Source organism: Dasypus novemcinctus, chromosome 19, assembly GCF_030445035.2.
Source record: "Dasypus novemcinctus isolate mDasNov1 chromosome 19, mDasNov1.1.hap2, whole genome shotgun sequence".
Lineage (NCBI taxonomy): Eukaryota > Metazoa > Chordata > Mammalia > Cingulata > Dasypodidae > Dasypus > Dasypus novemcinctus.
Window position 1 is genome coordinate 78,690,412 of NC_080691.1, and position 12,880 is coordinate 78,703,291.

Here is a 12,880-nt window from a genome sequence, read left to right on the forward strand (position 1 = left end):
TGCACCAGGCACTATTTTGAGGACTGGGAATATAATGGCGAATAAAAGAGGCAAAAATAGTTGCTTTTCCAGGACTTATCCTCTGACAGTGGGTGGTATATAATAAGAAGAAAAAAAGTGAATATATTATATGTCAGGTATAGTTAAAAGGGACGAAGAAACATAAGGTAGACTGAGAAGAGATGTCCAGAAATAGAGATATAAAGTAGAATAGAGGTCACCAGGAAATAGGGTGGAGGTGAAACTGTATGTTTGGTGTATGTGGAGTGTTTGTAAATAAACAGAGGGAAAAATGAGTCAGGAAAGATGGATAAGGAATACTGATTTTGTTAGAGCGGTAAGGAGAGACCACACTGAGAAGCTGACATTTGAGAAAACACCTGAAGGGAGTGAAGGGAGAGCTATCAGATATCTGGGGAAGGCTGTTTGAGCAGAAGGGAATAGCAGATATGAAGGCTCAGAGGGAACGTCCCCACCAAAGGACTAAACTCTTCTACACATATTCTTGTTTTTTTTTAGATTTATTTTTTATTTCTTTCCCCTACCCACCCAACCCCCATTGTCTGCTTTCTGTGTCCATTCGCTGTGTGTTCCTCTTTGTCTCTTCTTTTTTTTTTGTTCTTCATTATTTTTTTTAATTAAAATTATTTATTTTTATGAATTACATTCAAAAAATACGAGGTCCCAATCAACCCCACCGCCCCCACCCCCACTCCCCCCACAGCAACACTCTCTCCCATCATCGTGAGACATCCATTGCACCCAGTAAGTACATCTCTGAGCATCACTGCACCCCATAGTCAATGGTCCACATCATAGCCCACACTCTCCCCCGTTCCATCCAGTGGGCCCTGGGGGGGTCTACAATGTCCTGTAATTGTCCGTGAAGCACCACCCAGGACAACTCCACGTCCCGAAAACGCCTCCACATCTCATCTCTTCCTCCCATTCCCCAAACCCAGCAGCCACCATGGCTACCCTTCCCACACCCATTCCACATTTTCTCTGTGGACATTGGATTGGTTGTGTCCATTGCACATCTATGTCAAGTGGGGGCTTAGATTCCACATGGATACTGGATGCACTCCTCCTGCTTTCAGTTGTAGACACTCTAGGCTCCATGGTGTGGTGGTTGACCTTCTTCAACTCCATGTTAGCTGAGTGGGGTCAGTCCAATAAATCAAAGTGTAGGAGCTGAAGTCTGTTGAGGCTCTGGGCCTGGGTGTCTTATTATCAGTCCAGAGATTCAAATCCCCTAAATATATCTTAAACCCCAGCACCAACTACAATTCCAATAAAGTAGCATGCAAGTCTTGTGGGAAGAGATCCCCTCCGAGTTCAATTCCATCATGTAGAAACACCGGCTCCAAAGAAGGGCCATCTGCCATGGCAGTGAACCCCATCTGCCATGACCATAGAACCCATGGGTCTCTTTATCCCTCAGAAGAACTTCTTGTTGAATCATTTCCTGTGTCAGTTCTCCATGTATGCAGCGCCACTCCTGGGCAGGCTGTGCTTTTCTTGCATGGGGCAGCTCTCCTTGAGGAGCGCAGTCCTTGCCTGTGGGGCTCCCCTATGTGGGGGACACCTCTGCGTGACACAGCACTCCTTGTGCTCATCAGCACTATGTGTGGGCCAGCAGCTCATCATATGGGTCAGGAGGCCTGGGTTTCAACTCTGGATCTCCCATGTGGTAGGTGGACGCTCTATCAGTTGAGCCAAATCAGCTTCCCTTCTACACATATTCTTATTCAGTCCCCCCAACAACCTTATGACATCAGTGACATTTTATACCTATTTTCAAAATAAGGAAACTGAGCCTCCAGGGTGATGGCATTGCTTGCTCAAGGTCGATCAGATAAGAAATAGGAGAATCAGGATCTGAAACTTGGCTTTTTGGAACTCCACACCCCTGACTCCTGACCACCAAGATCCTCTGCATTTCAATGAAGTTTAAATGAGGTTGAAAGTTCTGGCAACTCAAGGAGGGCTTGCAGAGGGCTGACATTGATTTAAATGCCAACCCCCAGACTGTGACACTCAAGGATATGCTAGAAGCTCAGAAGCTGTCAACCAAAAATTCCATAGCCAGACAGGACCTGGGTTTAAATCCCGATTTTGCCTTCCACAAGTGATGTGACCTTGAGCCTTTTTAAAATTAAGGAAGTTGTGGATTTACAGAATAATCGTGTATAAAATACTGGATTCCCATATACTACCCTATTATTAACACATTGTTTCGGTGTGCTACATTTGTTATAGTTGATGAAAGTACATTTTTATAATTTTGCTATTAACTATAGCCCATGGTTTAGCTTCGTGTTCACTGTTTGTGCAGACTCACACTTCCCGACCTTAAAACTTATTCCCAAGTCACAGTTATCAAAACAGCATGGTACTGGCACAAGGACAGATATCTAGACCAATGGAATCAAATTGAGAGCACAGAAATCAACCCTCACATTTGTGGCTATCTGATTTTTGAAAAGTAGCCAAAGACCACTCAATTGGGAAAGAATAGTCTCTTTTTTTTCTTTAAATTTTTTTTTTATTTCTCTTCTCTTGCCCCACCCCTGCCCGGTTGTCTGCTCTCTGTGTCCATTTGCTGTGTGTTCTTCTCTGACTGCTTCTATCCTTATCAGCAGCACTGGGAATCTGTGTTTCTTTTTGTTGCATCATCTTGTTGTGTCAGCTCTCCGTGTGTGTGGCGCCTCTCCTGGGCAGGCTGCAACTTTTCCCCACTGGGTGGCCTTCTTTCCGGGGCACGTCCCTTGGGCATGGGGCTCCCCTATGCGGGGGGCACCCCTGCATGGCATGGCACCACTTGCACCCATCATCACTGCCAATGGGCCAGCTTCACATGGGTCATGGAGGCCAGGGGTTTGAACAGCAGACCACCCATGTGGTAGGCAGACAACCTATCCATTGGGCCAAGTCCGCTTCCCAGAATAGTCTCTCCAACAAAGAGAGTTGGGAAAACCGCATCTCCATTTGGAAAAAAAAAAAGGAGGACCCGAACCTTACACCTTGTACAAAAATCAACTCAAAATGCATCAAATAATATAGTGAAGAGCCAGAATTATCAAACTCCTGGAAGGAAACATAGGATAGCATCTTCTGGACCTTGCATTAGGCAATGGTTTCTTAGACCATGAGCCTTTTCAAAGCCTCAGGTTTCTCCTCCAAATACTAGAGATTATATTAGTATGTACCTCCTAGGGCTGCTGTCAGCATTTGTATGTAAAAGACTTAGCTCAATGCTCGCCACAAAGAAAGCTCAATGTGTTAGCAATTAATTTTTTATTTTAGTTAACTTCCACGAAGGTTGACATGTCTCAGGCTGTGTACTCAGAGATTTGCAGATGTCAGATCATTTATTCTTCTAAGCAAGACTTTGAGGAAGATAGTGTTGTTACCCCCATTTGACACATAAGGAAACTGAGGCACACAGAGATGATTTTTTTTTGCCCAGGGGCACACAGCCATAGATGACAGGACCAAAATTTTGAGCCCAGACTGTCCATGCACCTTCCACTCTGCTGCGTCTCTGCTATTATCACCATCATCACTTAAAATTTTTTATTGTGGTAATGCATATATAACACAACATATCTGATGTCTACCATTTTAAGTGTACAATTCATTGGCATTTACAATGTTGTGCCACCATACCCACCATCCATTACCTAAACATTTTTGTCAACCTCCACAGAAATTCTGGACCCATTTAGCAATAACTCCCCATTTCCCTTCCTTTGGCCCCTGGTAACCTCTAGTTAATGCCATATCTTTATGAATTTGCTTATTCCAGATATTTCATATAAATGGAACCATACAATATTTGTCTTTTTTGGCTGGATTATTTCGTTCACCATACAGTTTTCAAAGCTCATCGAACTTGTAGTATGAGCTAGAAATTCATTCCTTTTTATGGCCGAATGATATTCAATCATATGTGTTAACCACTTTTTGTTCATCCATTCATCCATGGATAGACAATTGGACTGTCTCCACCTTTTGATTGTTGTGAATAGAGCTGCTATGAATAGCAGTGTACAAATATGAGTTCCAGTCCTTGTTTTCAATTCTTCTGGGTATATGCTGTTATTATTTTTAATAATATAGTGAAATCTTAGGGATAAATTGAGATTGATCAGGGAAAGAGAAGAGTAAATGTGTTAAATGCTGAAGGAAGAGAGGAGGAGAGAACCGACCAACAGGTTTGTAATGCAATAGAATTATCAAGCACCCAGGGATTAGAAGTGAAGGATACGCCAGGAGAACATAGTTAGGGCATGATTTTCAGGACCTTGTATATCCCAGTAATAGTTAGGATTTTATCCTGAGCCCTGGGAAGCCCTATTATAGGATTTGCCTGGTGTCTCAGTTTCCCAGGCTGCTAAGACAAATACCACACGATGGGTTGACTTAACAACAGACTTTATTGGCTCACGGTTCAGAGGCAAGATGACTCACTTTCTCCTGGGGTCGCTAGTGTCCTGGCTGACTTATAATCCTTGGGTTCTTTGGATTTCCAATCACATAGTGAGATCCTGTCCTTTGTCTTCTGGTTTCTTGGTTCCTCCCCATGGCTTTCTCTCCTACTGTCTGAATTTCTTCTGATGATAGAGGGCTCCGTTAATCCAGATTAAGACCCATCCTCATTCCATCTAGGCCATATCTTAAAGAGAAATGAGGTCTTCAAGAGATCCTGTTTCCAATGAATTCATACCCACAGGAATGAGATTAAGATAAAAACCATGCTTTTTCCATCCTTGGGTATATAACTCAATCTACCATACATGCATCATGAATATGCCCCCAAACCTTTGCTTTCACTGTAGCAAGGAAAATGTGTTTAAGAAGGCAAGATGGGAGCCAGGGATACCCATTGGCTTCCATCAGTGGGGAGACAATGGTGAGCAGCGATAGCCTTAGCATCCTTCATTCTTATTACTTAGACCTATTTTCTCCTTAGATGTGGATGAATGTTCCAGAAACTTGACTCTTTGTGGCCCCAATTCTATCTGTATCAACATCCCGGGAAAATACAATTGCTCCTGCCTACCTGGATTCTTTTCAACCTATCCATGGACCCCGGGAAAAACAGATGTTTTCCAATGTAAAGGTAATTCTTCCAGTCACACTGAGGACTTCTCAGTAGATATCGAACTACCCCAGAACTTACTGGCTAACAGTAACAACCGTATGTTATTGTGCACGAGTCCATGGGTTGAACCACATGGTTTTTCTGTTTCGCTTGGTGTCAGCTGGGGCTCTGGGATGGCTGGTAGACCCAAAGAGGCTCAGCTGGGATCCTCAGCTTTCTTCATGGGCATTACCATGTGACTATTTGGGTTTCCTCATAGGATTGTAGCTAACATCCTAGAAGGAATATTCCAAAAGGAAGAAAGCAGAATTGACAGTCCTCCTAAAGCCTGGACTGGGAATTTCCAGAGTGTTATTCTTGCCACAATCAGCCTAGTTTCAAATGATGGGGAAATGAACTGTACTTCTTGGAGAATATCTTTAGAGGCTGTCTATCATGATGCAGAGCCTATTTTATAGTCTTCAACCTCCTAGAGGAAGTACATGCTTGCTTTCCTTAAAAATGCTTTTGAGTGCCACTAGCTGCTAGCATTGCTAGAAGAAGGATAGTAGAGGGGTAAAGTTGAAAGGCACATTAGAGATTGTCTAATACACCTCTAGAGGATCTCAGGAACCCATTCAGTATCCCCAACAAAGACGAGAGCCAGGCCAAACAGGTAAGGCCATGGACTTTCCCTTTCTGTAAAATTATTACCTATTTTATCTGAGTTACCTGTTCAAGTTTCACTTCATGTGAAGAAAATCTTCTTGAGCCCCAAAGTATTGAAAATCAGGCAACCAACCCAACTCCATGGGCAGAGCGTAAATTCCTTCTTTGCCATCTCTGACAGGAGACCAAGTATTTTATGCCTGAATAATTCTGGAAGTGGGGTGCTCACTACCATTACAAGAAGTTCCTTCCTTGGTTAGAGTTCTCTTTAATGGTACTAAGTATAAACTACTCTCCTATAACTGCCAACCATGGATCGTTCCTCTTTCCTCTGAAGACTCCAAATTATTCTACATTCATATCAAAGGACTTCTCATTCCAACTCTCCAGGGCCGTATACATTATACCCCTAGAGTCCGTAGTGGGCTTTGCCTGTTTACTCCTCATGTTTAGTGAACTGGTATGAACCATGACAGTTTTTGTCCTTAAACTCTTTCCAAATTAATTTCCCCCCAAAATGTTCTGTTCCATCAACTCCATATTCCAAGGTTCAGAAACCCTCAGAGAGGGTGGGACCCTGTCCTGGTACAGTGATCTGTGTTGGTTAGGTCAGACTTTCTCAACTTTGGCACAGTTGGCCTTTGGGCTGGATCATTCTTTTTCATGAGGGCCCATCCTGTGCAATGGAGATTGTTTAGCAATATCCCTCAAAATCATTATCAGCAACAACAAAAAATGTCTCCAAGCATTGTCAGATGTCCCCTGTGGGGTGAAATCACTCTCACTTGAGAACGATGTGTTAAACTTGAGAACTAGTTTAACACAATAGAAACTTCTCGCTCTCACACAACCCACTGTGGATTTTCTTCATCAGTGGGCCGCTTGGGATCTAGTCTCGTCTCATCTTTTGGCTCCTCTGTCCCTTAGAATCTTGCCACCCCTGCTTTCATCAAGTGGAGGGGAAAGACAGAAGAGAGGAAGCACACCCACTTTTTAACCCTATCAGGCCAAATGTGACACAGACATATCCTCTCACATTCCACCTAGATGCAGGGAGGTTGAGAAACATAACCCATGGCTGGAGCGATATTTTTTTTCTAATGGTAATTCTATGCTTTGGAAAGAGAAACATGACTTTTGTTGGACCATCTGGCTGACTTTGCCTCACACACATTTTCTATACGACAGATATTGATGAGTGCATTGATACATGCCCCTTCAATTCAACATGCACCAATACTCCTGGGAGCTTCTTTTGTACCTGCCTTCCTGGCTTTGCACCAAGCAATGGACAGCTGAACTTCAAAGACCGAGGGGTGGAGTGTAAAGGTGAGCAGATGATTTGTGGGCCATTCCTGGAAAGAAATGTCACATTGTTTTTCTGGGTTTCTTGATTTTCTCGAGTTCTTCACAGATATTGATGAGTGCTCCCAAGATCCATCTCCGTGTGGTCAAAATTCTGTCTGCTCCAATGCCCTGGGATCCTACAGCTGTAACTGCACTGTGGGCTTTCGTCCAAGTCCAGAAGGCTCCTGGAAATATGGCAACTTCAGCTGCAAAAGTAATAACCTCCTTGTGTGCCTTTTTTTTTTAAGATTTATTTTTTATTTATTTCTTTTCCCTCCCCCGCCCCCCCCGGTTGTCTGCTCTCTGTGTCCATTCACTGTGTGTTCTTCAGTGTCCGCTTATATTGTTGTCAGCAGCACCCGGAATCTGTGTCTCTTTTGGTTGCATCATTTTGCTGCATCATCTCTCCGTGTGTGCGGTATGCCTCCTGGTCAGGCTGTGCTTTTTTCGCATGGGGCAGCTCTCCTTGCAGGGCGCACTCCTTGTGTGTGGGCCTCCCCTATGCTGGCAACACCCCTGTGTGGCACAGCAATCCTTGCGTGCAACAGCACTTCCCATGGGCCAGCTCACCACATGGGTCAGGAAGCCCTGGGTTTCAACTCTGGACCTCCCGTGTGGTAGGTGGACACTCTATCAGTTGAACCAAATCTGCTTCCCTTCTACACATATTCTTATTCTGTTCCCCCAACAACCTTTTGACATCAGCGAAGTAGCATATCTATTTTCAAAATAAGGAAACTGAGCCTCTAGGGTGATGGCATTGCTTGCTCAAGGTCAATCAGATAAGAAATAGGAGAATCAGGATCTGAAATTTGGCTTTCTGGAACTCCAGAAACTCAGGAACTCCCTGACTCCTGACCACCAAGATCCTCTGCATTTCAATGAAGTTTAAATGAGGTTGAAAGTTCTGGCAACTCAAGGAGGGCTTGCAGAGGGCTGACATTGATTTAAATGCCAACCCCCAGACTGTGACACTCAAGGATATGCTAGAAGCTCAGAAGCTGTCAACCAAAAATTCCATAGCCAGACAGGACCTGGGTTTAAATCCCGATTTTGCCTTCCACAAGTGATGTGACCTTGAGCTTCTTCAAAATTATGGAAGTTGTGGATTTACAGAACAATCATGTATAAAATACTCAGCAACACCATATTGTGTTGCTATTACCAAAAATTCATTACCCGACTTTTTCATCACCTCCCACAGAAACTTTGCCTCTATTGCAATAACTCCCCATTTCCTTTACCCCCTAGAATGTCTCTGTGAATTTGCTTATTTTAGATATTTCATATAAGCAAGATCATACAATATTTGTCTTCTTCTGATTGGCTCATTTCACTCAACATGATGTCTTCAAGGTTCATCCACACTGTCACATGGTATCAGGACTTAATTCTCTTTTATTTTTTTAAGATTTACTTTTTATTTATTTTTCTCCCCTTCCCCCTGTTATCTGCTATCTGTGTCCACTCACCGTGTGTTCTTCTGTGTCTGCTTGTATTATCAAGTGGGACTGGGAAACTGTGTCTCTGTTTTGTTGCATCATCTTGCTGTGTCAGCTCTGTGTATGTGCAGTGTCACTCTTGGGCAGGCTGCGCTTGTTTTGCAAGGGGCGCCTCTACTTTTGAGGCATGCTCCTTGTGCATGGGGCTCCCCTTGTGGGACTCTCACATGACACTAACACTGCTGGTCCTTGGACGACACTGTGATTAGCAACTGTTGATGATCTTCAACTTCCTTGTTTAAGGACTTCGACTGTTTGCTCTCAAAGGCTGGGTCCCTTTGAAGGCCCACTCTGGAGTTTTAACCTTGCCCAAATTCTCCCTTCCAGGTGTGAATAAATGTTCAGATACCACTATATGCCCAATTTATGCGACCTGCACCAACACTTTTGAGAGTTACTTCTGCACTTGTAAAGAAGGCTTCCTGTCCAGCAATGGACAAAGGAACTTCAGAGGCCCAGGGGTGGAATGTAAAGGTGAGTTCATAGGCCCTCAAAAACTCCCAGCATTTGGTCAGAAAAGTAGGTGGAATCTGACTAGGTAGCAGACTTGTTTTCTTAAGAGTTTTATTTTGAAATAATTTCAAACTTACAAACTTACAGGACAGTTGCAAAATAATATAAAACCATAAAGAGAATTCCCACAATGCTGCTCCCTCCAAATATCCTTATCCAACAATTTTAACATTTTTGCCACTCTTGTTGTATCTATCTATCTATCTTTCTATCTATCTATCTGTCTGTCTGTCTATCTGTCTAATACATCATTATCATATCTGTACACAGACATAATTTTATTCTTTTATTTCTGAGCATGAAAATGATTCCTAGTCACTGCAAAAAAAATTCCAGTGATTAAAGAATAACATTAGGATAAAAACAAAAATAAAATTCATGTTATATGTCACTATCTAGAAATAACCACTGACTTAATTTGGGGAGCTTTCTTTCAGTTGCCTCTCAATGAGGATAATAAGAACATGGAACATTTATTGAGTGCCAGGTCCTGTGCTAGGTCTTTAGATGCATTTTCTTTTTTTTTTTTTTTACTGGTTCTATGATCTCCTTACTTACTCTTTTTAAAAATATTACATTAAAAATATAGCATTTTCACATTTAACTTGAATGTAGGCATTGGCATTATCTCCATTGGACAGATGAGGAAACTGAGGCTTGGAGAGATGAAATGTCTTGCTCAAGGTCACACAGCTGAGCTGGACTTTAAACCCAGGCAGGTCTTTCTGACTCTGACAGCAGGTCTCTCAAACATGTCACCTCTTTAGTATACTTTAATTGTGAGGCATTGGGAGAAATTTAGTTAATCTCTCTAAACCTCAAAGTTTTCATCTGTTAAATGGTTGTAGAAGGGTACCGACATCAAAGACAGTTGGGAGGATTCAATGTCAAAATGAATGCAGCATGCTAGACACATGGGCAGTCTCAAGAGCTACTATTAAGATAAATACTAGAAATTTAAATAATTCCTAAAATGAATTAAATTCTTTGTCTACATCTAAATTTAAATTCTCCTCTTGCTGGTAAAGACCCAATTATGTCTTGAATGAGACTGGGAGTAGCAAACATTTTGGCCAAAGGCAAGATAGTAGCTATTTGGGGTTTGTGGGCTGATGATTTCAACACTGCCGTTGTAGTACGAAATAAACCATAGATGACCTGTAAATGAATGGATATGTATGTGTTGCAATAAGACTTTATTTTAAAAAAAAAAGATGACAGGCTGAATTTGACCCAGAATCTCAAAATCATGGATTTGGTCCATGAATTTTGCCAACCTCGGATAAACTAATTCATTTCTACTGTGCTTATGAAAGAGTAGCACAACTTTCATCTCTAAAAAAATTAAATTTTAAAACCATTTTTAAGTATTCATGTAAGTGGTACTTAATTAAATTCACTACGTTGTGCTACCATCACCAACACCCATTACCAAGACTTCTTCGTCACTCCAAACAGAAACTCTGTATCCATGAAGCAATAAGTAACCTCCCATTCCCTTCTCACTTCAGCCTCTGGTAACCTCTAATCTATCTTATGTCTCTATTAAGTTGCTTATTCTATTAATATGTATTTCATATAACTTGAATGATGCAATGTATTAGTCAGCCAAAGCGGTGTTGATGCAAAATACCAGAAATCGGTTGGTTTTTATAAAGAGTATTTATCTGGGGTAAGAGCTTACAGATGCCAGGCCATAAAGCTTAAGTTACTTCCCTCTCCAAAGTCTATTTTCGTGTGTTGGATCAAGATGGCTGCTGATGTCTGTAAAGGTTCAGGCTTCCTGGGTTCCTCTCTTCCTGGGACTTGCTTCTCTTTCCTCTGTGTGCTCACTTGCTGGGTCTCCAGCTTAAGACCTCAGCATCAACCTCCAACATCAAAAACCCTTCAACTCTGTCCTTTGCCATGCCTTTTATCTATGAGTCCCCACCCTCCAAGGGGTGGACTAGTCAACGCCTTACTGACACAAGAGGTTTACTTGATTATGTAAGAGAAAAAGACCAGTTTAAAAACAATCCAATGTATCTCTTTGGAATTCATCAAAAATATCAAACTGCTACATGCAATATTTGTCCTTTTGCATATGGCTTATCTCACTCAACATAATCTCTTCAAGATTCATCCATGCTGTCACATGTATGAGAACTTCACTTCTTTCTATAGCTGAATAATATTCCATTGTATATGTATATTGCATTTTGATGATCCACTCAGCTGCTGATAGACTCCTTCATCTTTAAACTTTAGTTCACGGGTTATTCCATGAGCTCAGTGCCCTGGTGGAGCCTTGGTTTTAAAATTTTATTTTTAAAGAAGCTTTAAATTATTTAAAAGTTACATTGAAAACAGGAGATTCCCATATAACCCACCCTCTACCCCTCCCAAATTTTACCCCCTTAACATCATCTTTCATTATTGTGGTACCTTTGTTACAATTGATGAACATATAGTGAAGTTTTGCTATTAACTGTGGTCTGTAGTTTACATTACGGTTTACACTTTGCACCACACATTTATAGTTTTGGATAAAATGCATAATGACCTGTATCTGCCATTGCAATATCATTCAGAACAATTCCAACATTCCCCAAATGCCCCTTGTTATACCTATTCTTACCTCTCCCTCCCCTGAGAACCTCTGATAATCACTGACTTTATGTCAAAGTTAAAAGTTCTTCCATTGCTAGAATAATCAGTCTACTTTAGTCTATAGTTGCATTTCCCCCTTTATGTTTATTCATTCCTCAATTTTGAGGATTTTGGGATGGCGATGCCCACACTGCTTCCAACTGTGAGGGGGCTTAAATCCCATGGGGAAGATGGATGGAACTGTCTTGCTTGCAGTTGTAGATACTCTTTCTTTTTTGGAATGGGCATTGTCCACCATCATCCTTTTGTTAGTTGTCCTGGACAAGTCTGATAAATTGGAGAGTCGGGGCTGGCTGCAACTATACTAAGATTCAGGGCTCAATCAGCACATGAAAACTCAGAAGATTTAAGTCTCTGGGACACATATTTAATGGGTATAGTAAATATAGGTTCAAATAAAAGGGGGTTAAGAACCATGTGAAGGAAAATTATAAATGAGTCTAACTCCAAAGCATTGGAGGATAGGTTGTTTTTTTATTTTATTTTATTTTATTTTATTCCCCACCGCCTTGCACCTGCACTCACTGTCTGCTTTCTGTGTCCATTTGCTGCATGTTCTTCTGTGTCTGCTTGTCCTCTCTTCCCATCTTCTCTTTAGGAGGCACTGGGAAGTGATCATGGGAGCTCTGATGTGGGAGAGAGACATTCGATGACTTGAGCAACCTCAGCAACCTGGTTTTTGTTGTGTCTCTCATTGTCTTTCCTCTGTGTCTTTGTGTTGTGTCACCTTGTTGTGTAAGCTCATGGTGTGGGCCAGCTCATCTTCATTAGGAGGCCCCAGGAACTGAACCCAAGGCCCCCCTTATGGTAGATGGGAGCCCAATCACTTGAACCACATCCACTTCCTGATAGGTTATCATATATTCCAAAGAAAGGCCCACTGACAGTGTGCCTAATTGCTGGAGAAGGCTGCGCTGCCTATAGTGTCCAGATGTCTCTAGAGCCCTCAGAAGCCACCCTGCTTGAGGCACTGTTTACTGTGCACACTCAGTCAGAGCCTCCTGAGATGTGCATGAGTATAACCTCTACAATGATTTCCCAACTCACTTTGCAATCTCTTAGCTATAAAACTTCATTTGTACTTAATGTTTTCCCCTTTTGACCAAGATCT

At 42.0% G+C, this 12,880-nt stretch overlaps 1 protein-coding gene across 1 annotated transcript in view; it reads left to right on the top strand.

Moving 5' to 3' along the window:
• The window catches only part of LOC101418937 (adhesion G protein-coupled receptor E1-like), a 150,437-nt gene that overhangs the window by 44,476 nt on the left and 93,081 nt on the right, over positions 1 to 12,880 (top strand). The window contains exons 14-17 of the mRNA XM_012525549.3: positions 4,979 to 5,128; positions 6,947 to 7,087; positions 7,173 to 7,319; positions 8,935 to 9,081. Of these exons, the coding sequence (XP_012381003.2) occupies positions 4,979 to 5,128; positions 6,947 to 7,087; positions 7,173 to 7,319; positions 8,935 to 9,081 (585 nt within the window). The remainder of the gene's footprint in view (positions 1 to 4,978; positions 5,129 to 6,946; positions 7,088 to 7,172; positions 7,320 to 8,934; positions 9,082 to 12,880) is intronic.